Genomic DNA, 15,367 nt, shown 5'->3' with positions numbered 1-15,367 from the left:
GACTCAAAGCATTATTGAATTGTAGAGATAAGAGAAGTACAGTACTTTAGGCCATCATGAATCCAAAATACAACATGCCCAACAGATGGCTGTCTAAATTCCATTTGTATCCTTTCAAATGGAATTCCTTGAGATTAGGAAGTTTTCCCCCCTAACATGAATTTAGAACCTGTTCTCCCAGGATGTAGATATTAAATTTCTACTTCCATGTGGCATGTCTTCAAAGAATTCAAAACTACATTTTGTCAATTCTGAATATTAAAAATTCTCAATACATTCAATCCTTGATAGGAGGGGGTATGTAGTCCCTTGTTCATTTCTGTTGTTCATATTTGAATCTGTTTATTTATGTGACTATTTCTGAAAGCATGATGTCCATTACTGCCCAATATACTTGAGATGTGTGACCAAGTAGAATAACATGTCATTATGGCTTCCAATGAGTTAAAAATTATACTGCTGAGTCATATTCAGTTTGTACTCATCTACTGTTCCAAGATTCCTTTTCCAGATCCTGATACTGATATTTTTCCAATTCTATATTGGTTTGTATTTCTGTATCCTATGTTATTTGTCACTGTTAAATCTGTAATCTTCACCCATTTCGCTATTAACTGAGATATTTGATATTTGAGAGATATCTCCCAATTACATTTACAGTCTTCGGAGAGGGACGGCATACAAATCTAATAAAGTATCTATTATTATTATTATTATTATTATTATTATTATTATTATTATTATTATTATTATTTACCAATCCCACCAGATCCAGCATGCTGTGGGTCCGTTCAATTAGAGAACTTTATTGGGTGGGTACCTTCTAGGTTTTCTTCTGTGGCCCGTTTTATCTAACATCATTTTCTCAAAATGAAGCTGACATCATTTAAAAAAAAAATTCAGAAGGTCCCTTAAGATCTGGTTGTGTTAGCAGACCTCCAGCCCCCAGGGGACTGGTAAAATATTGAAATATTGCTCTTGTGCTATTAATACCCACTTTTTACCCAATATTATTTTCTTTTAGTTTTGTGTTTTGACTTCTTTTGATATCTTCTTTTTTATTTCTTCATTGGAATTGTTTGCAATGTTTTTTCAATAACTCCTTTTAAGAACCCCAGAATTTTTGGGCAATAGTATAAATAATAAAATGTATATAATAAGTACTATTTATTGAGATACTTCAGGAATATCTGCAAAAAGACTGTTTCGTGTCATAACAAATCCTGGCTACCATGGGAAAACATTTCCATTCTCACAAAAGATGTAATTCTGAGTGGGATAATTCTCTCTGGTAGAATTTTATTTCGCAGAACAATCTTCTCCAATATAGAGCCCTCTAGATATTCAGATCATTTGAAAATTTTAGCAGGTATACTTTTTGAATCACTGGCTCTTCCCAGATGGTAAAAGACAACCAACATACAGTAATCTTTCCGCAGCCCAATTTCATTTTACGGAAATTATTCATGATGAAAATAGGGACAAGAGATGGAAGAAACGTGTGTTGTGCACCTATCAGATCATTTTGTAATCAAGAAACCCAAGTATATGCAATTAATACTATATTGCAGTAAGTTAAGGTAACAACATACAATGACCCCCCCCCCAAAAAAAACCCCTCAGTAGAATAAAAAACAAACATACCCATATTGTCCATGAAATAAATCCCAGAGTCTAGTAATACCTTTATTTTGTCCCAAAAAGGCACAGAAGAGTATGCAAACTTTCAAGTTCTCAAGAACTCTTCATCAGGCAACATGTAACAAAAAGCAGGGAATGGAGAAGCAAGAAAGTCCAAAAATTAGGCCAGATGTTTCAGCCATGAGATCTGAAGTCAGTCTTAAGATGAATGGAAAATACTGAATGCAATAGAAAGTTGTAGGAATTATTGATGTCAGACAATGAGATTTTACTAAGTTCATGCAAGTAACAGATGGCTTTTGACTCCTCAGATTGACCTTACATTAGTACAATAAGATACTAGTTGCATATATCTGGGTTGATCTTTCCCCCCCTTTTTGTAGGAATCATTGGGTGAGATATTCATACAGTGTATTTTTTTTATCTTTGGATACATAATAGGCATTATTGAGTACCTCCATCGTAGCCTTTAGCACATTGCAACTTTCTAGAACATTCAAATTTTGGAGTTAAATGGTATAATTTAAATTATCCATTTGAACAACATTTGTAACATTGCTCAAATATTAATTTTAACAACCATTTCAGAAAGGCCAGTGTCATACTATTTAATTTATTTCCATTTTCTATATTTTATTTTGATTCCTATTTTTTTGTGATACATTGTATGTGAGCCGCCCCAAGTCTTCGGAGAGGGGCGGCATACAAATCTAAGTAATAAATAAATAAAAAAATAAAAAACACTTACACAGTTCTTCTCGGTCAAGCGTTCCACCAGTTCCACCAAACAGCCCCTTTAGAAAACCTCTATATTGGGCCTCTGGAGTGTCCATGGGAATGAACAAATCACCAAGCATGTCCTGTTCAAACAACAGCATACAAAAACAATCCATTTCAAGTCTTTTCAAACTTCACAAGAGAATGTTTTTTTAGGTTCTTCCCAATAATGAGAACTCTGATGGATCACACAAAAGCCTCTCTTGATCAAAATAATTCCTTCCTAGAGTTAGTAGATGTTTTCCTATGCTATGGGATATGATATACTTTCAGGCAATATAAGGCAAACTCTGTCCTTGACTTTTCAATCTTCAATATTTTTCATCACCCCCTCCTCTTTTTTTTTTGTTTCACTTCTAGTAACCAATGTGATTATGTTGAACCCTTTTGCCAAATATGGAAAGAAAGCTTTACATCTCCTGACAGGTCATGGTTAACATTCAGGGATACATCTAGAATGCATGCAACAGCACATCTCCCTATACTTTTATAGTAAGATTACCAGTGATGTACTGCTAAAATGTTCCCAAAAAAATGGCTCTGCCAACTCAATTAAGTGTAAAATGACTAATTGGCATGCCAGATGTTAAGGGTCACCTTTAGTTGTGGCCATTCTGATACTTTTGCTGTCAAGTGGCTCAGAAAATTCCAGATAATTTTAACAACTGTCCTTTATAAGCTGGTGTGAGCCATCTCCAACACATCAGTAGATATTGCCAACCACAATAAGCAATAGCACTTAGCAATAGCACTTAGACTTAGATACCGCTTCACGGTGCTTTACAGCCCTCTCTAAGCGGTTTAAAGAGTCAGCATATCACCCCCAACAACCTGGGTCCTCATTTTACCCACCTCAGAAGGATGGAAGGCAACCTTGAGCCTGGTGAGATTTGAACGGGTGAACTACAGCCAGCATTCAGCAGAAGCAGCTTGCAGTACTGCACTCTAACCCCTGTGCCACCAAGGCTTGATATACTGTAAATGACACTTGCTCTCACCCCATGCATCTTATTAGCACTGCTATAGTGCAACATATTTATATGCAACCCAAGATAATTCCTCTTCATTTATTATGGCCCAAGCAAGCTAAAAGGTTGCTCTATACATATTCCAATAAAATGAACACCCACATAATTTTATCAAAAAGTGACTGACACTCAATACACTCCAGGACAATCAGCACAAATAATGAAAACATAGCATGTAAGTATTGTAACAGCCACTATTTAGTCTAGAGGTCAGAAGAGCATTCTAGACCAAGTGAAGTCCAAAAATACTAGAACAGGGGTAGGCAAAGTTAGCTCTTCTATGACTTATGGACTTCAACTCCCAGAATTCCTGAGACAATCATCCTAGTTCAGGAATTCTGGGAGTTGAAGACCACATGTCATAGAAGAGCCAACTTTGCCTACCCCTGTACTAGAGAATTCTTTGAAGCCTGGCATTTAGACCAAACAGCCAGAGATAAACAAATCTATAAGCAAAAAGCAAAAAAGGAAATAAAAAGATCAAAACAATTCTTCAGCAGCAATCAACAAGCCAATAAGCAGATATTAACACCAAACTTAATACTAGACCAACATCAGGCAGTAAACAATACCTCAAATCAAGGAACCACCAAGAGCACTCCCAACAACTCTAACAGGATAAACCATTTGTATGTAAACAGAGCTCCCTTCTAGCATTGATGATGTTACCTAATAAAATGTCCACAAGAAAAAAAAGATGCTCCAAAAGCACGATGGACCCCATAGGCTCCTCAGTGCTTAATGTGTCTTAGTCCTACCTCCATTCATGGAGTGGGACTCCTGAGCTTCACATGTCCAGCTGGCCGAACAAGTAGCGTTTGGGAGAATATTGGTCTGGCTGAACTATATTTTACAAAGCCATTGGTACCAAAGCTGCCTCATCCCAGGGACTATCCACTGTTTAAGTCTGTGATATCCAATCCTTGCTCTAGACAGGCAGGTCATCATGCAATCTTCATGCCTGTCACCAACCCATTTGACTGTTCCTAATGATCAATTCACTCATAATCCAAAGCTTTCACTCTCCTGAAGAATCCTTGGTACAAGAGGATTTGAGTTCATCATCCACAGATTCTTCCTGGCAGCCAGTGAATTGTCATTTTGAAAGCGAGCTGAAACTATCAGGTCGCAAGTTTTGTCTGCATTCTCAGACTCTCAAATCATCTCCAACCCAGCCACTTTGGATTCAAGGAAACAAACTTATTTTTGGGGCATTGCACTTTTACCACACAGAGGCTACGTTTGTCATTATATTTCAACATCTACCTGCAGATTGTCAAACATTTCCTGGCTATAGTTCAGTCGCTGGACTTCTGTTGGAGAACCAAGATACAAAGCTTGTCCTTCATTGGTAAAACAAAAGGTCCGGGCAATCCTTGTATCTGTTTCAGGCAAGTAATTCACATCTAGCAGCGAGCGGAGGCTGGGCAAACTGAAAATAAATAGACAGATTCTGTAGAAACAGGTTTTAACACAATATTCTGTGCAGTATATATTAACTACCATATTGTCACAGCTGTGATTCAATCAAATAAAGTAAAATTATGCATTTAAATATAATCAGAATGACCGGCTGCAGATCTATGAATAATTATTTGGGACTAAGTCATATAAATGCAATATAGTTATCAACATTATGTTATAAACCTTAAGATTAGATTAAAAAATACATGTGCCAATCAATTGCAGGTAGGGATTCATCCTCTGTTCAAATTCCTAGATTATGTTGTATCCAAATACTGTACAAAAGCAAAGTTAAATCATCTAACACTTGTAAAATAAACTTGCATATAAAGTCACTTATGTGAGTCACCCAAAAGAGTAAGGACATTTCAGACTCAGTCAGGCTCTGCCAACAACAGAGAATGGTCTAAGTACTATAAAATACTTCTTTGGCTATAAGGACATAAGTAGTCCATCTTCTTGAGCCTGAGAGATGCATGTACTGTTTATGCCCAGTTTAAGATAGATAGCTGGGGATGATATTGTGGATCATGAGTTTGTCTGGGAATTGGAGGGAAGTTAAGAGATTAGATGAATCATTGAAGATTTCCTTAGTATATTTCCTTAATATTCTATTAATTGGGAGAAGAACACTACATATAATAAACTGAGCTGTGAAAATAATTTCCAAGGTTAACAAGTAAGCAATCAGAAGTTGAAATTAGCAGGATCAACACAGGAAATTTCTTACAAAAGGTCTAGAAATAACTTGAAGGGTTCTAGCTCTGTTTTAAGGTGATTTGTGAATTTGAGTAAATAAATTGCATGGAATTTGGAGTTCTTGATGTGCGTGAACTGTACGTGTGTTTTCTGAAAACATTATCTTGACCAGAATCTCCTTGGAATCCTCCTTCAGAGGGATCCATCTTTACCATCACCTCACAGAATTCATCGTTCAGCAATTAACAAAGAGTGCCATTTTCCTCTTTACCTCAAGGATTGTGTGTGGCAAGAAAGGGTCATAGCTTACATTCACGAAATGGTATCAAGTACCTCAGTATCATGATATGCCCATTGGCACAAAAGCATGCCAAGCAAACACTGTTACAGAGGGTCACGACATCTGCTCGTAAAAATAATGTGTCTGTGATGTTGTGAACATAGAGGCATATCTGGGAAGGCAATGAAAATACTTTGGCTTGTTTCTCTGAGCAGATAATGGCAAACTGGTGGTCTCCTGTGTTATGGGAGCATGAAGAATGAAGGACAGGTTTCCTCTTATTGGTTCTTTCGCTATCCTCAATAGCGTTTGGATCTCTCCATGCTTCATAAGGAGGATGTATTAATGTTCCCATGCAGTCCAAGCAAGCAAAGGTTAACACTGCTCCCTTTAGTGATAGAACTGTACCTATAAAACAGAATTCATAGGGTTTATTAATCTCTGAATCACTTATACAGATGCTATTACGTAGTAACTGTTATAAAATTTCTCTCTCCCTCCTTCCCTCTTTCTCTCTCTCTCACACACACAGACACTCAGCTCATACCATTCCAGCATATATCATTAGCCCTACATGGCATTGGACCAGAATACCTCCGGAACCGCCTGCTACTGCACGAATCCCAGCAACCGATAAGATCCCGCAGAGTTGGTCTTCTCCGTGTCCCGTCGACTAAATAATGTCGTTTGGCGGGCCCCAGGGGAAGAGCCTTCTCTGTGGCAGCCCCGGCCCTCTGGAATCAACTCCCCCCCGGAGATTAGAACTGCCCCCACCCTCCTTGTCTTTCATAAATTACTCAAGACCCACCTATACCGCCCGGCATGGGGGAGTTGAGACACCTTTCCCCCAGGCTCTTTATATTTTATGTTTGGTATCTATGTGTTGTTTGGTTTTTAAATATGATAGGGTTTTATATGCTTCTTTTTAATATTAGATTTGTTTCGCTATAATATTGTTTTTTATTATTGTTGTGAGCTGCCCCGAGTTTTCGGAGAGGGGCGGCATACAAATCTAATAAATAATAATAATAATAATAATAATAATAATAATAATAATAATAATAGTAATAGTTGTTTTGTTGTTGTTGTTGTTGTTGTTGTTATTATTATTATTATTATTATTATTATTATTATTATTATATGATTTTAAGACAGGATCAGACCTCTAAATCTAGATATATTGTACTCAATCAAGTCAAGGCATTCCATCCCCACTGCCCAATTTCTTAGTATATTCCCCTCATAAACCTTATTGATGAAAAATGTTATAGGGGTTAAGAGAGGTATCCTAGTGACCTTCCTTTCTTCTTTTCTATTTCAGTTAACAGCCCCAAGGCAAGAGCACAGAAAGATACAGTCTAATTAGATTGTGTGTTAATTGGCATATTTCACCAAGTACGGCAATCTGAAATTCTTACCACTGAGCGAAACTGTTACTGGCTCCGTTTGCCTTAATTCATCATCAGTGGGAAGGTGAAGGGAAAGAGTCAAGACCACACCCAGACCTGTTCCAACCCAGAGGCAAGGAGACAAAGATGTGTCATTTTTCCGTGAAAATGATTCCATGAAGTTTAAAGCTGTGATTGCTTCTGTAGATTCTTTGTCAATACTGCAGATGCTAGAACTTCGAGAAGGGCTGAATGAATTCTCTCTGTTTTCTATTGAAGCAAAGTAAGATAGATTAATATATGAAGTTGCCATTTACCAAGACAAGTTATGGTTATCCAGTTAAAAGAAATGTGTTTTCTGCGACCATCTCTTCTTCACTCAAGGCAATCTGTGATTCTGTTTGTTACAACAGCTGGACATTAAGCGGGATTTCTCACAGACTTTTAATTTTTAATTCTGTCCATGATTATTGCTTTAGAACTCTAAAGACACAATTAATTCATGCATAGATTGTAATTAAATTTTTCAAAAGGGAAAACAGAAATATCTACGGTAAATGGAAACTCACCTTCCACTGTGACGGGCAAAGAGATCTCCATGCAAGCAGCGGACTGGGCTTTCCTAAATGGAGGCTTCCCAGGAATACGACGATTGATTTTGGAAATATCTGCACTGGACAGCCGTTTTCCAGAACCGCAAGTTAGGGAAGTTGGATTTGTACAGTGTCCATTCACAGAATCTGTCATGAGATTACATTAGAATTTTCATTAAGATCAAAAACGTTGCTTTTATTGCTGCAGTTATTTGACAATTTCTTCTCATCTTATGCTACATACACATTTTTAAACACTGTATTGTCATTTGAGGAAATGAACATTTGTCTGGTTATTTGTTTTTTATATTCTACCAAAACTAGACAAGTTAGACATTATATTATAGAATTTTACAAAACATATCATATAATATAAATTTTTAATTAAGAAAGAGAACAACTTTATTCAATTTATTGCCAGTAATAAAATCTACATTAATATTTGTCTTTCTTACATGGAAAATATTGTAATAGCCTATTCTTTTAATGAATACCAATTTTTTGTTCAAAAATGAAGATCTGGGGTAAGCTGGGGTGGCGTAGCAGGTAGAGTGCTGTACTGCAGGCCACTGAAGCTAACAGTAGATCTGTAGGTCAGCAGTTCAAATCTCATCACCGGCTCAAGATTGACTCAGCCTTCCATCCTTGCGAGGTGGGTAAAATGAGGTCCCAGATTGTGGGAGCAATATGCTGGCTCTGTTAAAAACTGCTATTGCTAACATGTTGTAAGCCGCCCTGAGTCTAAGGTGAAGGGCGGCATAAAGATCAAATAAATAAATAAATTAAATCCAATGCAATTTTTTTGTATAGACGATACTGTAAATTATATAAGCCCTGCCTGTTGTCACTCATTCCCTGGTTATCACTTGGTTAGATTATTGCAACACACACTACATGGGGCTACCCTTGAAAAATATTCAGAAGGTATAACTGATGCAGAATCATTTTAATAGTCCTATTGATGGCAGCCAAAACCACAATAATAGGATAAAATTAATGTTCCAACCAGTGTTCCCTCTAATTTTTTGGGGGGGTGGGCGGAAAAGTATAGTGTCTGAGCGGCAGTCCCTTTGAGACTGGGCGGCACAGAAATAATAAACAAATAAACAAACAAACAAACAAACAAAAAACCCTCCCTGTTTTGCCTCAGAGAATTTCAAAATAAAATACTGTACTGTGTGTCTATAACAGTGAGCTCACAATAGGGCAACTCTATCAATATCAAAATGCCACTTAAATAGTTGAGCTAGTTTCAAACTAGATTTTGATTTTCTTTCTCTCTTCCTTACTCCCACTCTTTTTCTTTCTCTTTTCCTTCCTCTCTTTTTTCTATCTGTTTCTCTCTCTTCCTCTCTTCCTCTCTCTCTCCTTCCCTCTGACTCTTTCCCTCTCGGCTTCTGGGCAGGTTTGGAAAACTCTGAGTTGATGATGATTTTTAAGTGAGCGATTGCTCACTGCTCAGCTTAGAGGGAACTATGGTTCCAACTCCTGAATTATATTTCCAATGGATTAAAATGTGAACATTTTTGAGGCACTTAGAAAAGTGAATTAAAACTTCAGAACTTTTGTTTGAGCATCCTATTATCATTATTTTGGTTCTAAAGTTGAACAACCCAACACTCCTAATACGTAGTTGAAGAGGGTTCACAATTCTCTACTGTGTATTAGCCATTCAGATACAAACTCCAGACAAAGAAAATCAATATAAAGAAGAAAACATTAAAGAAATACATTGATATTTTGGGAACTCAACTACTTTGAAACTCATTGAATTTGGTACACACATTTTTATGAGAAAAATTTGCCCTGGTACTCATTGTTTGCTTGGTATTCTATGTACAAGCTAGAACTTGTCAAGTATCAACAGCCTTTTCTCTTACCACATTATTCTTTATGGGAAAAAATGGCTTGGTATCCACCATTTTGGTACTTAACAAACCTCCTGGAATCAATTACCATTTGAGTAGTAAGATACCACTGTATTATAACCCAGTGCAATGTTTTGCTGCTGGAGAACCTGTGGCATATGTGCCACAAGTGGCATGTGGAGCCATATCGGTGAGCACGTGAGCTCAGGTCCAGTGTGCGTGCGTGTGCGTGTGCTGGCCAGCTGATTTTCCGGCCTTCTGGGCCCACTGGGTGTCAGAAAACAGCCTCTTTTCAGCCTCTGGAAGGCCTGTTTTTTGCTCTCCCCAGGCTTCAGAACCTTTCTAGGAGCCAGGGAAGGACAAAAACAGCCTTCCCCACTGCCCCAGAGTCCCTCCGGAGGCCAGAAATTGCCTGTTTCACAAGTTGGAAAATGGGCCATTTACAGCTTCCAGAGGATGTCGGGGAGGGTGGGAGGCCGTTTCTGCCCTCCCCAGGCTCCTAGAAAGGCTCTGAAGCCTGGAGAGAGCGGGAAAAAGGCATGGTATCGCATGCCTGGAGTGGGGAGAGTGGTCATGCATACATTTGTAGGGGTGCGTGAATGGAAATATGGATATGGGCGCACATGCACACCCACGCCCTCACCTTTTGGCACGCGAACCAAAAAAGGTTTGCCATCATTGTCCTAACCCAGTGATGGTGAACCATTTTTTCCTCGGGTGCCGAAAGAGCGTGCGTGCACACTATCACACCCATGCGAGTGTCCATGCCCATAATTCAATGCCTGGAGAGGGTGAAAACAGCTTCCCCCACCCCCTGGAGGCTGGATACAGCACATTTCCCAATTTGTGGTGGGCCCAGTAAGCTTGGGTTCTGCCCTCCCCAGGCTCCAAAGACTTCCCCGGAAACGGGGTAGGGTTAAAACATCCTCCCTCATCCTCCCGGAGGCTCTCTGGAAGCCAAAAACACCCTCCCAGAGCCTCTGTGTGAGCCAAAAATCATCTAGCCGACACACACATGCATGTTGGAGCTAAGATAGGCCAACAGCTCGCGTGCCAGCAGATATGGCTCACATGCCACCACTGTCATCACTGTCCTAGCCTGACCTCAAAATGTAAGACCAGACTAGAAAACCACAGGGTTGCAATGTGGAGTGAGGGGGGAAACATCTGTTTACATTTATCCACTAAAATCACAAAATATATCCAAAATGCCTTCATTTCTACTTTCCAATAATTCTTACCCAAAATATTAAATCATATTGGTTTTAACTATTTATTTTCGTAATGCCCCTAAAGAAACTTTTGAAGATTGGTCCAACTTGGTACACTTCTCGTTTTAAACTGGGTAGAATTATGGGAATAACATTCAGGCAAAGAAAAACTTAACTTTGTCTATTCTTGCAATTCCCAGTAACTATGCCTTTTTATCTTTCTTTATAAATGGCTTTCTTTATAAATGGCTCCAGGAAGATAAAAGTAAGATTAATTTTAATACAAAGCTAATACGAATGTATGGGCACCGAAAATAGTTTGTCCTGCTTAGACATCTTGCATGTCTAAGAAAACCTTCAGAAAATAGAGGTCAGATGTTTACTCCCTACCCTCCCTGTGCCCTATGTTTTGCCATTGTCTGATGGTATGTGGGTGACTGGCTTCACATGCCTTTCCCTTATGAACAATTTGCCTTATTAACCCAGTCTTCATGTGCACTCTTTCGTATCGCCCTCAGGAACTAATATAATGAAATTCCCATTAGGTTAGATATGAGCTGACTGTTTAGTTCTGTTGGTAGAAGAGGAGATGGGTTTAGAACATTTTGAGAGACATGATAGTAAACACATCTGCAGGTTTTCTACACAAGTCCAAAATGAAAACTATTTTTAAGGAGCTATTTGTAATTCAGAATGTTCTGACTTGGTCTCATGTTTCTAAGGCAGCAAGATCAAACTGAAATTCTGAGATGCTAAATCTAAGAAGAACTAATCCCAAAATATTAATTACCTGAAGCTGTGGGGGACCTGCACCGCTCCAGCTCCATTGGAAGTGGACCATCCAGTACCTCTGTGAGTCCTATTACAATATTAAATTACAATATATTAATAATTATTGCAATCAACATTATACAAGCAGACTTTTCCTCAAAAGACCTCTTTCTGTTCTTTTCCATTTTATTCTGTAGTGAATAAATAAGATGGCTTGATGGAAAGAGGGAAGATCCAGTACTAGGACAATGATCAGATAGACAAAATTTGATCCCAAGGCACGAAAGTGATTTGCAAAAACTTCAGTCAGTCAGTTTCTCACCATCCAATTCACATGAAGATAAAAAAGGAAGGAAAGGAAGCACATTTGAACTTGCAAGATTAATGTTGGCCCTATAAGGTAGACCAAAGTAAAAAGCAGACAAGATGCAGACCTAAAGCTACTTTTATTACAAAATCTTACAAATCTGAACATACACTTTCATGTTTTACTCTGGGTGGCCTGCAACCCACAAGAACAGATTTAAGTACGGGTTTGGAATTGTACAATTGTATTCTGGCAATAAATGCCATTTTGCTACGTGGAATTCAATCACTGGATACAATTCAATGGATTGGGACTATAGAGTAAAATGTCATTTGTTGAAATAAATAATAGAAACCATCATGCTGAATTCATAAAGGCCTTTTGTCTCTGAAACAGGAGTGGTTGGACTATTGTAGTAATAGATTTTTGCCTCATACGTACTCAGTAAGAAGCCTTTTATATGGAAAAAATGCAAGGACTTAGTCTTCTATAGAAAAAGTAGAAACAATACTAATAATATTTAGCAACTTGGTACATATTTAACAGATACCTGTACATGGCTAAGATTTCAAGAAACAAGGAACCAGAATATAATTTTACATTCAGGAATGACTTATGGTGAATCATTGAGCTTTGACTGAGTAAAGAGAAAAGTGGGAATGGGAGCATCCCTTCCTTACCAAGGAGAAAAGACCCGTAACCATTCACAGAATTTTGCAGATCTATTGTTAGGAAATCAATGGGCTTGGAAATTGTTTGCTATTGATAGTGATAAACCTCTGCATGATTACTTAGAACAAAGCTAAGCAGTCTGCCAAGGTCTTGAGTGCCATACAGGGCCATTGAGAAGAACAATGGATAGGTTTGGAGAAAGATACTGTACAGCAGCGGTCCCCAAACTACGGCCTGCGGGCCACATGCGGCCCACTGAGGCTATTTATCCGGCCCGGCGGTGAGTGACAAGAACACAGGGGAAAGAGTGAGACAAAGAAAGAAAAAGGAAAGAGAGGGAGGGAAGGAGAAGTGGAGAGGAATGAAGGAAGGAAGGAGAAATGGAGGGAACAAGGAAGAAAGTAAGGAAGGAAGGAATAATGAAATGAATGGAGGGACAGAGGAAAGAAGGACTGTTTTGGGGGGGGGTAATTTAAAAAAAAATTCTCTCAACATACATTCAAACAACACAGTGTACCATCTAATTTTCTATGAATAAAATGCAGTATTTTGTTAGTAACTAATATCAATCATCAAAAAAGTTGCAAAAGTTTTTTTTTCTAATTTTGTCATCCAGTTACATTCATTTTCTTTTAATTAAATTAAATTAAATTTAATTTAATTAAATTTCCTCCTTTTCCTTCAAAAAGTGCAACACCAATTATATTTCTAACTTATTAACCATTATGCCAAAGTGCTTCCTTCTTTCTTTATACATTTTTCATAAGCCAAGAAAACCTTGTAGAGCCAATCAGATGTCAACAAAAGAAAATTAAAAACAAAACATAAACATATATGAATTTCAGACCTTCTCTCCCCTCTAAATAGTACGTTCCCATTTTGTTTTTACTTTAAAACAAGGTATGTGCAGTGTGCATAGGAATTTGTTCATAGTTTTTTTTAATAGTCCGGCCCTCCAACAGTCCGAGGGACAGTGAATTGGCCCCTTGGGTAAAAAGTTTGGGGACCCCTGCTGTACAGTATTACTAATGGCTAGATACCACTTAGATAAAGTTCTCTTTTTCTACAAGCTCAGGATTTGCTGTGTCCATGACCTAAGCTAGTCTCCAAACCTTAAAGAACTAGATTTGAGCTGAACCTCAATTCAGACAAAATGTAACTTACTGATTTCAGGGGCTGAACAAAGAGATATGCCTCTTCTAGATGGAATTTTTCAGGGCAATCATATAACATTGGTAGAAAAGGTCTTTGATAGATTTCCAATATTCTATTACAATACCCTAAAATTCTGGGTGACTGGTTTCCTAATCTCACTTTGTCACCTGACAAGGAAAAAGAGATTTAAGAACAGCAGGATAAGAATGTACAATGGGCTTCTTCCACCAGCTAATGGTGTCTCTACTTCCCTTCTTTCTATGTTTCAGTCCTATTTTAGAACATATAGCAAATGTCATGCAACTATATGGCAAACAGAAATCATTTCTTTAAAAAAAAATCATCTTCCTTTCTTTTGTCAAAATGAAGGAAAAATTAGTAGGTAGCAGCTTATTCTTATTAGCTGTTGTTTATGAATGGCTTCCTTTAGTTCTGTAGCATTGCAATCTTTTCTTTATGGACAAGTAGAACTGGTATAAGTTCTCCTACTGAGCAGAAGGGTTGGACTAGATGACCTATAAGGTCCCTTCCAACTGTAACTGTTCTGTGCCAAGCAGACATACCTCACATGTTTGAAAAGGCAAACAGTGAGGAAGCAACGTTTTTATTCTTTCCCTAAATTTTGAGAAGTCTCATGAACATTTATCTGTGTGTGTGTGTTTGTATGTTTTTAAAACAATATTAGGTTTAATTTGAGATTATGTGTTTTATGTGGTTCTGCTTCAAAATCTTAATACATCATTTGCTGAATTATGGCTTAGGATGGAAAAAGTATACAGTACACATTTAATTTGCTATTGTGGAATCAGAATATAAACCAAGTCTTCATTTTAGTCCAGCAGGAGCTATTTTTACTTTTATTAGGAAGATAAGAATATTTTAAGCCATATCTAACCAAACTGTCACAATCTTGAACTCTTACTCTTACTACTGTAGTATTTGGCTAATCACCTGCTAGAGTCTTTCACATAACCTTGTTCTTTATATATTTTTCTAACTAATTAACATATATTTTCTAATCAGACATTCGCATAATTGCAGGGAATAAAATGAAATGTTATTCAGATTAAATCTTACTGTATTTGCTACCTGCACTAAACTGCTTGCTTCTGCGAGGAGAACGAGGTTGGCGCTGATATGGTTCACTTGATCCACAGAGGTCAAAGCTTCCTATGCTCAGCAGTTTAGTCTTCTGCATAAAATCTACAACAACCAGACCATTGCCGTTTCCAAATGCAACTCTGTGAAAAGAAATATGGTTTAAATATTTTGGAGTTCTCTCTTCCAGGTACTAAAATTGGATTAGGTTTCAAACAAAGAAGCATTGATATAAGATAATCCTTGTTCTTAATTTTTATTTTTCATCACTGATTATTTTTATCATACATATTGTATTTTATTGTTCTTATATTATTAGCCCCAGAGAAATCTGGGGTCAGATAGCATCTAAATCAAATGAATTAAATATAGCTCATTTTAAGAACCAGATCAGATTTACTTTCATGACAGACCC

At 37.6% G+C, this 15,367-nt stretch overlaps 2 protein-coding genes across 2 annotated transcripts in view; both read right to left on the bottom strand.

Moving 5' to 3' along the window:
- The window catches only part of CFAP91 (cilia and flagella associated protein 91), a 514,242-nt gene that overhangs the window by 44,940 nt on the left and 453,935 nt on the right, over window positions 1-15,367 (bottom strand). The window lies entirely within an intron of this gene.
- The window catches only part of STXBP5L (syntaxin binding protein 5L), a 74,940-nt gene that overhangs the window by 3,695 nt on the left and 55,878 nt on the right, over window positions 1-15,367 (bottom strand). The window contains exons 18-24 of the mRNA XM_070736155.1: window positions 14,944-15,095; window positions 11,740-11,808; window positions 7,847-8,017; window positions 7,308-7,547; window positions 5,943-6,297; window positions 4,713-4,878; window positions 2,390-2,501 (exon numbers count right to left, since the gene is read on the bottom strand). Coding sequence (XP_070592256.1) covers window positions 2,390-2,501; window positions 4,713-4,878; window positions 5,943-6,297; window positions 7,308-7,547; window positions 7,847-8,017; window positions 11,740-11,808; window positions 14,944-15,095 — 1,265 coding nt within the window. The remainder of the gene's footprint in view (window positions 1-2,389; window positions 2,502-4,712; window positions 4,879-5,942; window positions 6,298-7,307; window positions 7,548-7,846; window positions 8,018-11,739; window positions 11,809-14,943; window positions 15,096-15,367) is intronic.

This window comes from Erythrolamprus reginae, chromosome 2 (assembly GCF_031021105.1).
Source record: "Erythrolamprus reginae isolate rEryReg1 chromosome 2, rEryReg1.hap1, whole genome shotgun sequence".
NCBI lineage: Eukaryota > Metazoa > Chordata > Lepidosauria > Squamata > Dipsadidae > Erythrolamprus > Erythrolamprus reginae.
This window is presented reverse-complemented; position numbering and strand designations above follow the sequence as displayed.